Source organism: Dermacentor albipictus, chromosome 5 (genome assembly GCF_038994185.2).
Source record: "Dermacentor albipictus isolate Rhodes 1998 colony chromosome 5, USDA_Dalb.pri_finalv2, whole genome shotgun sequence".
Taxonomy (NCBI): domain Eukaryota; kingdom Metazoa; phylum Arthropoda; class Arachnida; order Ixodida; family Ixodidae; genus Dermacentor; species Dermacentor albipictus.
In genome coordinates, this window is record NC_091825.1 from 9,145,964 (window position 1) to 9,159,262 (window position 13,299).

At 47.8% G+C, this 13,299-nt stretch overlaps 1 protein-coding gene across 9 annotated transcripts in view; it reads left to right on the forward strand.

Moving 5' to 3' along the window:
• The window catches only part of tefu (Serine/threonine-protein kinase tefu), a 1,084,056-nt gene that overhangs the window by 485,273 nt on the left and 585,484 nt on the right, over positions 1 to 13,299 (forward strand). For all 9 annotated transcript variants that reach the window (XM_070538252.1, XM_070538256.1, XM_070538258.1 and 6 more), the window contains one exon: positions 7,215 to 7,354. In XM_070538252.1, coding sequence (XP_070394353.1) covers positions 7,215 to 7,354 — 140 coding nt within the window. The remainder of the gene's footprint in view (positions 1 to 7,214; positions 7,355 to 13,299) is intronic.

Sequence of the window (13,299 nt, forward strand, 5' to 3'; positions counted from 1 at the left end):
GACACTTGCAGACGAGTGCGCGCAAGTTGGCGAGCGTGGTCAGCATGGGCGATAGCATCACGGGCATAAGCGTTACATGAAGCTGTGGTGGACGGAAGCCAGTGCCCAGTGGTAGCGTCGGTTCACGGCCATACAAGAGGTAAAACGAGGAAAAGCCAGCAGTTTCGTGACTGGAAGAGTTGTATGCAAAGGTAATGTAAGGTAGAGCCAGGTCCCAGTCACGGTGGTCGTAGGAAACGTATTTGGATAGCGTGTCTGTAAGCGTGCGGTTTAAGCGCTCAGTGAGGTCGTTCGTTTGGGGATGGTGAGAGGCGGCAAACTTATGCCGTATTGAGCAGGCACGCATGATATCGTCGATGACTTTGGCCAAAAACGTACGGCCACAGTCTGCTAGCAATTGACGCGGAGCACCATGCATCAAAATAATATCATGTAGGAGGAAGTCTGCAAATCAAATGCGCAACTGGTCGGAAGAGCACGGGTTATGGCGTAGCGGGTCATGTAGTCCACCGCGACTGCAACCCATGTTCCCTGATGTAGATTCCGGAAATGGACCGAGAAGGTCTAAGCCGACACGATGAAAGGGCACGGCAGGGATGTCGAGTGGCTGCAGGTAACCAGCGGGGAGCTGGGAAGGCTTCTTGCGTCGTCGGCAAACTTCACAAGCGGCGACGTAACGTCGTACGGAACAGGCAAGGCCCGGCCAGAAAAAATGGCGAGCATAAGCGGGCATAGGTTCGATATACGCCGAGATGTCCTGCCATTGGTGCGTCGTGGAGCTCTTCTATAACGGTAGAGCAGAGGTGTTTAGGTATTCCAAGTAGGAACTCAGAGCCGTCCGGATGAAGGTTACGACGGTACAGAGTACTGTCGCGGAGGACGAAGAGGCGTGGAGTAGCATCGGTCGGAGAGTGCTCAAAACGGTCGATGAGTGCTCTGATGTAGGCGTCACGGTGTTGCTCGTCGGCGAAACGAAGCAGCTGTGATACTGAGAATACGCAAGAAGCACTGGCAATATTAGAGGACTCAGAATCGTCAACAGGGTAACGCGACAAGCTGTCAGCGTCTTGGTGCAGGCGGCCAGACTTGTACACCACAGAATATTAAAATTCTTGTAGCCTCAAAGCCCATCGACCAAGCCGGCTTGTAGGATCTTTTAGCGAAGAGAGCCAGCAGAGAGCATGATGGTCAGTGACTACGGAAAGAGGGTGACCGTAAGGGTAAGGACGAAAATTCGCAACCGCCCAGACAACAGCAAGGCATTCTCGTTCTGTAATGGAATAGTTGCGCTCCGATGGTGCTAGCAGGCGGCTCGCATACGCAATAACGCGATCTTGGCCACACTGATGCTGGGCTAAGGCGGCACCTACGCCATGACCGCTGGCATCTGTACGCAATTCTGTAGGGGCATCAGGGTCGCAGTGGGCGAGAAAGGGTGGTGAGGTTAGAATAGTGACGAGACGAGAGAAAACGGCGGCCTCTGCAGTGCCCCATGAGAATTGTACGCCTTTCTTCAAAAGGTTAGTTAGAAGTCTAGCAATTGTCGCAAAATCTGGAACGAAATGACGAAAGTACGAGCATAGCCCTACAAAACTTCGAACGTCGGCAGCTGTACCGAAAACTCTCTGACAGCGCAAGTTTTGTCGGGATCAGGCTGTACTCCGGAAGCGTCAATGAAATGGCCCAGAAGAGTAATTGCCCGGTGGCCAAAACGACATTTGGACGCGTTAAGTTGCAGCTTCGCCTTTCGAAATACATCAAGTATAGTTGTGAGACGTTCAAGGTTCAAGTCGAACGTTGGCGAGAAGACGATGACATCGTCGAGGTAGCAGAGGCATGTGGACCATTTGAAATCTTGGAGCAAGGAGTCCATCATACGCGCGAAGGTGGCAGAGGCGTTGTATAATCCAAACGGCATTACCTTAAATTGGTATTGGCCATCAGGTGTGATGAACATGGTTTTTTCTCTGTTCATATCGTCAACAGCAATCTGCCAGTATCCCGAACGAAGATCAATAGACGAGAAATAGCTGGAACCGGGCAGGCAGTCAAGGGCGTTGTCTATACGTGGGTGCGGGTGGACGTCCTTCTTAGTAATGTTGTCCAGATGACGGTAGTCTACACAGAAGCGGCACGTGCCGTCCTTCTTCTTAACCAACACCACAGGTGACGCCCAGGGACTCGAAGGAGGCTGTGATGTTTTTATAGAGCATTCTTTTTTACTTCGTTTTGAATTACTCGGCGTTCCGACGCAGAAACTCGATACGGTCGTCGGTGAATAGGCCTAGCTTCGCCAGTAAGAATCCGATGCGTGACCGCGAGCGTCTGGCCTAAAGGGCGATCGTCGAAGTCGAAAATATCTCGGTAGGATGATAATACTTGGCAAAGCTCTTCAGCCTGCGCAGAGGACAGGTCCGTCGCAACCATTTTCTTCGTCTTGGGATCAGCACCCGAGGCTGGCGCGAGGGGCATGCTAAGCTCGCGAGAACCATCAGTCGATAACGCTGCCACGTATTGGTCGTCGAGACAATCAACGGTGGCGAGGCAAATACCTTGCGGTAGAATTTGCTTTGCCAATCCAAAGTTAGACAGGCATGCGAGTGCGGTTCCCAATAATATTAAGTATACTGTGAGGCACTATAACGTCATACCTTATTGGAATGCCAGGCAGAGGAGTGACGAGGTACTCGCCATCAGGAACTGGTGGGAAAGACAATAGTTCAACGTAGGCTATTGACTTTGGCTGCAGGCGAAGAAAGCCGGTGGGACGTAAGCGGCAGTGGGGTGCATCAGATGGTTCTTCGAGCATCGGCAACTCAAGATGAAGGGTACTGGAAGAGCAGTCAATAAGAGCAGAATGTGCGGAGAGGAAATCGAGGCCGAGAATGAGGTCGTGGGGGCAATGAGCAATTACGGTGAGGAGGACAGGAGCGTGGCGGCGGGCGATGCTGACGCATGCCGTACACGTGCTGATGATAGGCACAGTACCTCCATCCACAATGCGGACGACGCGTGCTGTCGCTGGGGTGAGGAGCTTGTTCAGTCGTCGTCAGAAGGCAGCACTCATAATTGAAAGATGTGCTCCTGTATCGATGAGTGCCGTGTCACGATAGCCGTCAACGTCAAGAAGGTTTCAGTTCGTGGGTAACGTGAGCAGAGGATTTGAGGACAGGGTCGACGACGCAGTTCACCTCTAGAAGCTGCAGTGCCTAGTTTTCCGGCTGGATCCGGGAGGCGATAGGCGGTGAAGAGAAGCGACGGGGTTGGGGCAAACAAGACTGGTGGCGTCGAGGTGAGGGCGAGTGGCTGTACCAAAGGTTCGGAGCAGGAGCATCAGCGGCAGTGGATTCATGGCGGGCGTTATAGGGAACGGAAGGTCCAAAGGTGCGGGAATAAGCGGCGGTCTATGTCCGAGGAGGTGGTGGCCATCGGTTGCGGCAGTGTTGAGCAACGTGGCCGATGCGACAGCAGTGGAAGCAGATCGGCCAGTCATCAGGGGTACACCAATCGGACGGGTTGTGGCGAGATGTGGTGGAAAAGGACTGCCGAGGATGAGGAGGGCCGCTAGAGAACTGGGGAACGCTCGGTTGAGACGTGGAACACACAGAGTTCAGACCCACGTTCTCAAATTCCTGTCAGACGACGGCCTGGATCATCGCAATAATGGTTGCTGGCGGATCGGGAGGCGACGTGGAGAAAGTTGGAGAACAGGTGGCCTCGAGTTCGCGGCGAACAATACGGGTCACGTCGTCACAGCTGGTCGACCCTCACTTGTCGACGTAGCAGCAGTGTTGGGTAGCCGCGTGATGTGGGTGTGTGATACGGTGGCTCTTAGCGTGTTCAAGGCGACGGCATTCTTTGATGATGGCGTCGATAGTTCATACGTTGCCGAAAACAAGCAAATTGAAAGCGTCGTCGGCGATGCCTTTTAGAACGTGTGACACTTTATCGGCTTCGGACATAGCATCGTCAACTTTGCAGCATGGAGCCAAGACGTCGAGGATGTAGGAAACGTACGGCTCCGTAGATGACTGAACACGAGACGCAAGAGCCTTTCTCGCGGCAGCCTTTCGCCCACTGGGGTCGCCGAAGAGTTCCCATAGCTTCTCTTTGAAATTGACCCAACTGGTTATCTCGTTGTCATGCGTTTGGTGCCACACGTGTGGGGTGCTGCCGAAATAAAAGATGACATTGGCGAGTATAATCGTTGGGTCCCACCTGTTATTAGCACTAGCATGTTCATAGTTTGATCCAGTCGTCAACATCCTGTCCCTCCAGGCCAGAGAACACACCTGGGTCGCGATGTGGGGCGACCATGATGATTGGAGCAGTGGGGCAAGCCGAAGCCATTGCAGAGGTAGGCGTGTCACTGGGAGGCATGGTGACAAGCTCGGTGTGCCGACCACTTCGGAGTTTCGTGGGGAAGACGGGAATCACTGACCTCCACCAGAATGTTGCGTGTGGAAAGACACAGACAGAAGAGGCTTTGTACAGGCTATTTACAGGCCATTTACACTGGAGCCAGGCAGCCAGGATGACCCTCGCTTGCGCCAAGCGCAATGACTAACTTCATTGTCGTTCTCGCGGCAGCTCGTTTTTTGAGCATCGCTCGATGATATCGTAATATTATTGTTACGGGAAGGATGAAGCATGCGTCTATTTACAGATGGCTTTTAATGGCTGAGCCAACAAGCGTTGAGCAGCGATAATACTAAACTATTCGTCGTCGTCTCCAAGACCACCATCAGCGTCCTCTTCTTCCCACATTACCGACTGTGACATCACCCCCGTCGAAAAAAGCCCCTTATTGGTGCGGCTCATCGGTCTGGGAAAGGTCAGGTTTGAGACGGCTGACGTGGATGATGTCAGAGAGAGGTGAAGGCACCGTGGCATTCAGCGGAGACACTTCGTATGTGACACGGGTCACCTCGCGAAGGATGCGGTAAGGGTAAGGGTCAGAGGAATTTCTCCGAAAGATCAACATGCTGAGTTGGATGCCAAACTAGCACAAGAGCACCTGGTTCGTAGTTCACGTTGTGATGGTGCTAGTCGTAACGGCACTTCTGGCATCTCTCTGAAGCAGAGAGACGAATGCAGGCAGTCTGGTGTGCTTCGGTCGCTGTGGCTATTACATCCCGAGTGTACTACATCCCGAGTGTGGTCGAAAGGAGAGTCTCGAAAGGCAAACTCGGCTCACGGCCGAAAAGGTGATAGAAGGGTGAATAGCCAGCTGTGTCGTGGCACGAGGAATTGTAGGCGAGCGTGACAATATTTTTGGTGCATTAGGACCGAAACACATGAAAATACCGTATTGGCTCATGTAAGGGCTGCACTCCTAACTTACCCCCAAATTGGAAAAACAAATATTGAACAGAGAAGCAATCAAGTTTGGTGCCCCGATGCTGCATGTGCGCATTGGCAAATTTTCGCGCCCTGGGTACTTCTGCGTACCAGCTCACGACCCTTACACAGGGGAACCAAAAGGTTCGAGGCCCCGTCTGAGGGTCGCCTCTTGTCAAAGGAAAAAAACGTGCAGTCCTAAAGGAGCCTTTTCACACAAGACATTTCTGTCTGCCTGCATGTGTGTGTGTGTTCATACGTGTGTGTGTGCGTGTGACCATTTTCCCACGTTTACCTGGGACACTGAGTAGTCCATGGTCAAATGCGTAGCGCATTGGGCTGCTGTGCTGGGGTAACAGGTTTCGAAAATCGCCATTGGACCAACTTGGGGGGCTGAGTGTCTGGCAATGTGTACATACCTATGTGTTTCGTTGAGCCTCTTTCACGCCTACACGGGTCACTGAAGATGCTGGACTGGGCACACTCGGTGAAACTCTTCGACGCCGACTCTGAGCACGGGGCATATGCCACTCTGTCTCTGCCGGTTGGTCTTCTTTGATGCCAACTTGGTACACCGCTAGAAGGTGTCTGCCCCTCTTCAACGAACGTCGTTGATGGAAACTTGGGTAACTAGCTATATGCCACTCTACAATGACAAAGAAAAAGAAGAATTTTACAGATGCTAAGCAGAATTGAACCCATGTTACAAGGGTTCCTCAAGGACGGGAACCCACCGCTTTAGCAGTTCGTGCCACAAATGCTCTGGGTGTGTGGGCAATTTTCTCTGAACCTCTCACCACCTGGAGTGATTGATTATGCACTACTGGGTGCGTGACAAGCCAGGGAACAATTATCTGTATTCCGTCGTCATCTTGGAAGCTGCGTGTTCACGGAAGAAAGTAAATGGGCTGGGAGAGTGTTGAGGTATCTGTTCAGGAAAAACAGTGATTCACAGTGGACGAAAAGAACTAGGAAGCTTACCAGCAAGTATGCGGCCTGTAGGGTGGGCAACACAGCAGTAAAGAACGTCAAGCTGAAAGTCAGAGACGCTGAAATAATCTCATGGGTGGCGGCAGTGGGAAAGGAACCTGCCATGAGTAACTACTTATGAGGAAAAAACGAAATCAGGAAAGAAACCATTTATGATAACTCAAAGGGAAGCTCATTACTTTTCGAAGCGACATCGGGATGCCATAAACATGCACCTATAAAGTGCGATATAAGAAGAAAGAAGAAGCATGTGCTTGCTGCGATAAAGCTAGGGAAACTACGGAGCATGTTTTGTGAGAATGTGAAGATGTCTTCTGAGCTGTCGATTTAGGCACCACTGGCCTCCTCGAAGCCCTTGGGTCCAGCGAGAGCAGTGGGAAAGAAAACTTTTCCGCAATAAGGATTAGTAAAAGGTGATTGGAGGATTGGTAGAAGAAAAGTAGGGAAACGACAAAATACGGAGACGTACAAAAGCACAGTTCGCAATAGGAGATCAGAAAATGTGTTTGTGGGACTTCATAGTGTTCTTTTTCTTTTTTTATTGTTTAACCTAGGAAGGACATTAGGCAGCATAATAGCAAGAGCTTGGTGGCTACCACCCCGTTCCAAAGGGGACGGTCATAACATCCATCTAGACAAGCCCGGTTGCTGCACGAAGCATTTCTTGGGCATTTCGGAGGCCATGTGCAGGCCTTCTGGTGCCAGACGGTGCCAAGTGAGGGAAGCGTGGTGAGAGGAGTTGGTGCACCCCGCATGCACAATTAGTTTCAGTGGTGGCAGTACGTTGTGTTGCTATATTTATTCAATACTTAATGCATGACTGTCGATGGTCATTGTGAAATGAGTTCTGCCAAATTTTTTTATGCTTCTCTTTCAATGTGTAGGTCCTTGGCTTTGCGCACATCAAGCCCTGGGCAGAAGGTCACCTGCCTGCTGTAGTCTACCACTGGCTGAGACGGGGTCTCCCCTTGGCCGAGCTGCCTGTTGCCGCGCTTGGCTGCCCGTTGCCCACGCAGTTCTGGAAGTAAGTCACCCTAATCATTGGTACATGCCTCGGTGAAAATGCTTCGCAATATTTACATACAGTTTAAAGTGTAAGAAAATTTTCTCAAGAATGCCACTGCCGCTCAATCCACTCGATGGGTAGAGTAGCCCACCAGCATCGTCTTCCACTTTTCTTGTACCGTGTTCTGTCTCACGTAACCTGTGCCCAATTTTAAGTACTATATGCAAAGCAGTATAGCTGGAAAGAACCGAGGTAATGTTGTTTGCCATTGCTTGGAGCAAGTCGGACTATTTCTTTTGTATTTCACCTAACTACAAAATTATTCATAACTAATCAACCGCTCAAATGTTATATTCAGTGCAAAAATGTCAATCAGAAATTTGCATACCATCCTCAAAATACCCAATCCAGCTTTCTATTGCTAGACTTGCACCTGATTTACCTACCAGAGGCCTGATGTACACTAGATATATATTCCTACCTGTCCAGCACTTTCAGTTTGGTTTCCCACCCTCTGCTCCTATGCAACATGGATTTGTATGGCATATGCAAAGAAATATCTGACATTGTTTTAATGCAAAAGCATTATTTGCCCCATTACACAATAATCCACCAGCGTAATCGGCGTGACTGAAAGATGGTACCAAAAATAGCCAACGCACAGAGTAAAAACACGTAAAAAAATGCTTGGATTGATGTCAGATTTGTCAGGGGGTTCATGTAAACAAAGTAAATTAATTCCTTTGAAAAAAGAAATTAGTAAACTGTCTTCTTTTTTTTGTTATCTACCAACAGCATCAGGGAATTTGTACATTACATGGAATGAAAATTATGTATCATGCATTCTGCAATTCACATCACCCTCCCTGTAAAGACCCCAAAAACAGGTTTGACAGTGTAAAATAAATATAAAATAAAAAGCAATAATGTCCAATTGAATGCCGCTGAGTAGTCGTTTGAGTTATGAACACCTCACGGGCAAGCAAGCGCACTGGGACGCTTGGGGTGTTTTCATTTGGCCTTACCAAGGCACAGTTAGAACCTACCTAGGCAAGAGCTTGTCCTGACAAGGAAAGCACAGAAAAAAAAAAAAAAATTCACCAAAGGGACTATAATGCTTTCTTTCCCATTCCTGCATGTAAGGAGTTTTAAGTGTCTCTGCCAAATTTTTTTTAGTTACCAGTCTCATCGCACAAATGCTGTACGTCTGCCAGGTTGCCTAACGGAGGTGTTTCACTCTCCCTTAAGTGTCCCTCAGGGTAGCATTCATGCCCCTCTACTCTTAATTGTTATCGATTCTTGCACATCAAATATAGTAGACTCCGGGTAATTCAATTTTTCAGTTAGTTCAATCCCGTCCGAAGGTCTCAGATAGTGGCAATGGTCCCAAACTTCCGTCATTTCGAACTTAAAGTTGGCCTTCACCGGATAACTTGAACTTGTCCTGTCAACACTCCTGCCTTTGACCCCTATGCTGGCCCCAGTAGTGATCCTCTTAGTGCCAGCATCTGTTTCCGCGGAGCTTAGTGGTCTGTAAATACACTTCCATCAATCATTTTCAGCCTCTCCTAGGAGGATTTTCTACTGGAGCTCACTATGTCTGATTACGGTATTTGCCAGATTCCAAGTAATGAATTTTAAATTTGTTAGCATCCTTAGAATACTTCTCACACTTGCCGGGGGCTATTTCTTTATTTTATTTTATTTACAATACTGCTAACCCCAATGATAGAGTGCAAAAGTAGGGGGACAGTGCAAAATTGACGGAACACAATACGACGAAAGGACCTTGTTTGCACCATGAACCAACTAGCCCAAGCCCTATCATTGATAGGCGTTTCTGCAGGATGGTTTTTATAGGCAAACACATACATCACAACATCATTCAATACGTACAGACTCTTAGATTTTACATGAATATCACTATGTATCCTACATTTTAAATCAACACGCAGACAAGCCTTTTGCCATAGAAATATCAACAGTGCTACATCTCGAGAATAGCCTAACAGTGATTAATTTTATCTACGGTGACTACACGTATGTTAAGACGATTCCAATTCACCACTGTTCCGGAAAAAAATATATATCCAAGAACGTCATTTCTGCATGGAAATGGGACTAATGAAAAGGGATGTCTTGTGGAATATCTAGAGGAAAATGAAATGTAATCAGATGTTAAGCTGCTTAACTTACCCTTAACAATTTTAAACACAAACTTAAGGCTAGATATTTTATTCCTTTCTGCTATTTTTTTCTGGTCAGCCCGGTTAAGGGGGGACGTGGCTTTAAAATCAACTTCCTTATTTCTTTATAGATTTTGATGAAAATTGGCAGAAATGTTTAGAATGTCCCTGATGCTTCCATAAAAAGTTTCAGAGCGTTACCTTGAGAACATTTTATTGAATTTTATTGTGCAGAATTTTGCTCCCTTGAACTTTCTGGAGAGCCTGGGGAACCTAAGAAACGTGATAGAAAGCTTGATAAGTATTGACTCCATAGCTATATGCATGCTGAAGGTCGTGACATTCTTGTTTTTTTTTTTTTTTCGCAGCAAATTTTTTGGAGTGTCACTTTTTATGTTACCTTCCCATCAAGCACACTTTTAGGGTAGATGAATAGCCATATTTTAAACTTACAAAGAGTCAAGATAAGAAAGCAAGAATGTCACGACCTGCACTGTAGCCCAAGAAACGTGACAAAAAAAAAAGAAGGAAGAGTCAAAATATGCTAAACGGTCACAAAGAAATCGGCTCCAGAATACTGGGCAGAAAGGCAAAAAAAAAAAAACAGTTTTGAGAAAAGGGCTCTCAAAGTTTTACCTTCTCTTCAGTTCTCTAAAAGGCACCAAATTTGTAGTCTTTAGGGTGTTCTGTGATGTGGGGCTCCTTGTACATGTGGCCTCGTGTCTGATGTGCCTCCATCCCCCCCCCCCATATTTTTTTTGTATGGCATTCTTTGCTGCTGGTCTACAAAAAGCATGGTGCCTGAGTATCAAAGTGAAGTGCAGAACTCTGTGTGGCCATGAATGTAGTTCCAGTGTTGTACCTGCAGGCTGCCTGATTGATAGCAGCCTCCAGTACAATGAGTGAGCCATTTCTTTTTTTTTTTGGTAGAATTGACCATGTTACTGAATGAAGGTGCGGAGTGTCAGCAGACTTTCAAGTCATATTCACGTGACAATGGCTGTGGAACTTAAGATCAGAGAGCCATTGATAGATAAGCAGCTGCTAGGTGCTTTCTAGAATTGTACTTTTGTATGATGCCTCGATCACTTCTGCAGCCAGGTGTCTGTGGCAGCCCAAGGGGCTCAGAGAAACAGAGCTCAGGATGAGGTTCTGTCTTTGAAGGGGTGGCATGATAGATATTCTTACAAGCTATCATGACAATATGATAATAGAGTGAACGCGTAATATGCTTGGTTGCAGGTCCGAGGGGCCGATGTGCGAAATGCCTATCCACACAGCCTGAGGTGCCAACGCGCGAAATGCATAGTCGCGGGCTCGAGGAGTTGACACTCGATGCGCTTATTCGCACAGTCGGAGGCGCCGATGCACGAAATGCTTAGGCAAGGGTCTGAGAAGTCCGTGCACAATGTGCTTAATTGCAGAGTCAGAGACTCCTATGCGCAAGATGCTTAGCCACGGGTCCGAGGATTGTGTGTGCGATGTGCTTGGTCACGAATTTCGAAACGCCGAGTGCTGAAAGGCTTAGCCGCGTGTCCGAGGATTCTGCACGTGAATCTTGCGTAGCCGTGAGTCTGAGGCATCCACAAATGTAGGGATCGGCCGCCCTACTGTGATTTCCATGTAGTGCCCATTTTGACACATCAAGATTACGCTTAGTGGAGGCATCCAGACTCGTAAGGTTCAAAGAGCTGAGCAGACGACGCGAATGCCCGACCAATGGCAAACCGCGCTGGAGTCACATGGAGGGCACGGCCAATTGCAGACTCCGGCACAACCTTCAATCATTTGCCCTTTGTGTGCTTTTTTCTGTATAGACTGGATAGCTGAAGTGACAGATTTGAAGCCGGAGAAATTCGCTTTCCAACGAGATCAAGATGGCGGCGCTCGGTTGCACTGTTCCAGAGATAGTCACTTCACAAACGTTGTTCTTTCTTGATCTCCACGAAATTTTTTGCCACCTTGACTGATGAAACAAATTTTTTGAGCACTTCTATGGTTTACAGTGATGATATTTCAGAATCAGGTAGAAAAAGAGTTATAGAAACTCAAAATATAATTTTCAAAAAATTGATTTTTTACCCATTTTTCACAGTGTGAAAGCTCTGTCCCCCCTTAATTAAATGTGTAATAGATGAGGAGCCGTAACTATTAAAGCTAAATTTTACAGTCTTGCTTTGAACTCTCTCCAATTTGTGTAGGCTAAGATATATGTAAATGGGTCCCAGGTCACATTTGCATATTCTAGAATTGTCAGCATGTGAGATTTGTCTGCGAGAAGTTTTGAGTTACTTGATGCATTTCTGAGAGACCTCTTTAAATAATGATGCTTGGACATTGTGCTATTAGAAATAGCAGAATGTTTATCCCAATGAATGGTATTGCCTATACGCCTCGTGTACCGTCTATAGAGGTGCCACTGAAAGCCACCTAGCGGACGCTTCCAACAGTACACGCGGGAGCAGTAGCAGACGACAACCCTTTGCAGCAAGGATGGCTGAAGTTCGCGGCTGCGATTTCTCCTTTGTTCGGGTGCCAGGCTGCTTCTTCTGCGGTGACAGCTGTAGAGAAGGTGCTGACCTCTGTGCGAGCGGGTATGAACACGATGTTACCGTTGTTTGGGACAACATGGTCCACATACGTGCAAGGTGTCCACATAGTTATGGTCCACATAGGGGCAAGGGGGAAAAAACACCGACGAGACAAAGGAAAGGATGAGAACAAGAAATTTTCCTTCGAAGCGACGATCTATTTTTGCTACCCGTTGCTCCCGCTGATGAGGCTTTGTTGGGAATGATTAGAACCGTATCGCCGGCACGTTTTCACCGGTATTTGAGCCCCCCACCCTGCAACAATTCTTCTTCGACATTCCCTGAAGCTTTGGCCACCCCACACGTGCGAATGGTGTTGCCTATCTTGCTCTGAAAACGTGAATAAGACAGAGAAGCACGATCAACGACACAACAAACTACGGTGCGCGCCAGGCTCCTTTCCCGCGTGTTCTGCACAAGGCCGCCACCAGTGGTGCGTCCGTTGGCGTGCACGGCGCGTATAATATTCGTGCTATCTGTATGTATGTATCCATGTACCTATGTATCTTGTACGTATATTTGTATGTAACTATTATCCTGCTGACCTGGGTAGGTTGTGCTTGAATGGCTAGCATGTGGAGCTGCTGTGCTGGGTAAACACGGTTCGAAAGCAACAATTGGAACAGCTTGGGTCACTGAGTATGTGGTGGCGATGTGTATGCACATGCGTGCCTCTCTTAGCGAACCGTTTTCACGTTGAGATTGGTCACTATAGTTGTGTGACTGGGTGGGTACCACTGTCGAAAAAAACTCTTTTTGACACCAACTATAAACGCTGGGTAGGTGCCAGTTGGTCTGTGCTGAGGGGAACATGGTTCGAGACCAATCGTGGTACCACTGCCAACTGTCCATTGCTGCAGGCAGCTGTGGAAGCTTGATGACAAAGATCCACAAGCAGCATTGTGCATTGGCTTCTTGGCCAATCTCTTGTAGTGGTCGGCAAGCGGGATGAAATGAAGAGCAAGCAAGTAAGACATCGCGCGATGCCGTCCGACGTGCCTTGCCCAATGAAGGAGGTTACCCCCGAGAAGTTGAACAACAAAAGCGATGTGTTGTTGTCTACTACCACTGCCCGTTCAAACCAACAGACATTTTGTCCTAAACTGTGCAAATGTATAGAACATACATATCGTCTGTATATATTTAAGTGCATATAATAGTATTTAATAATGTATATAAGTAGCAA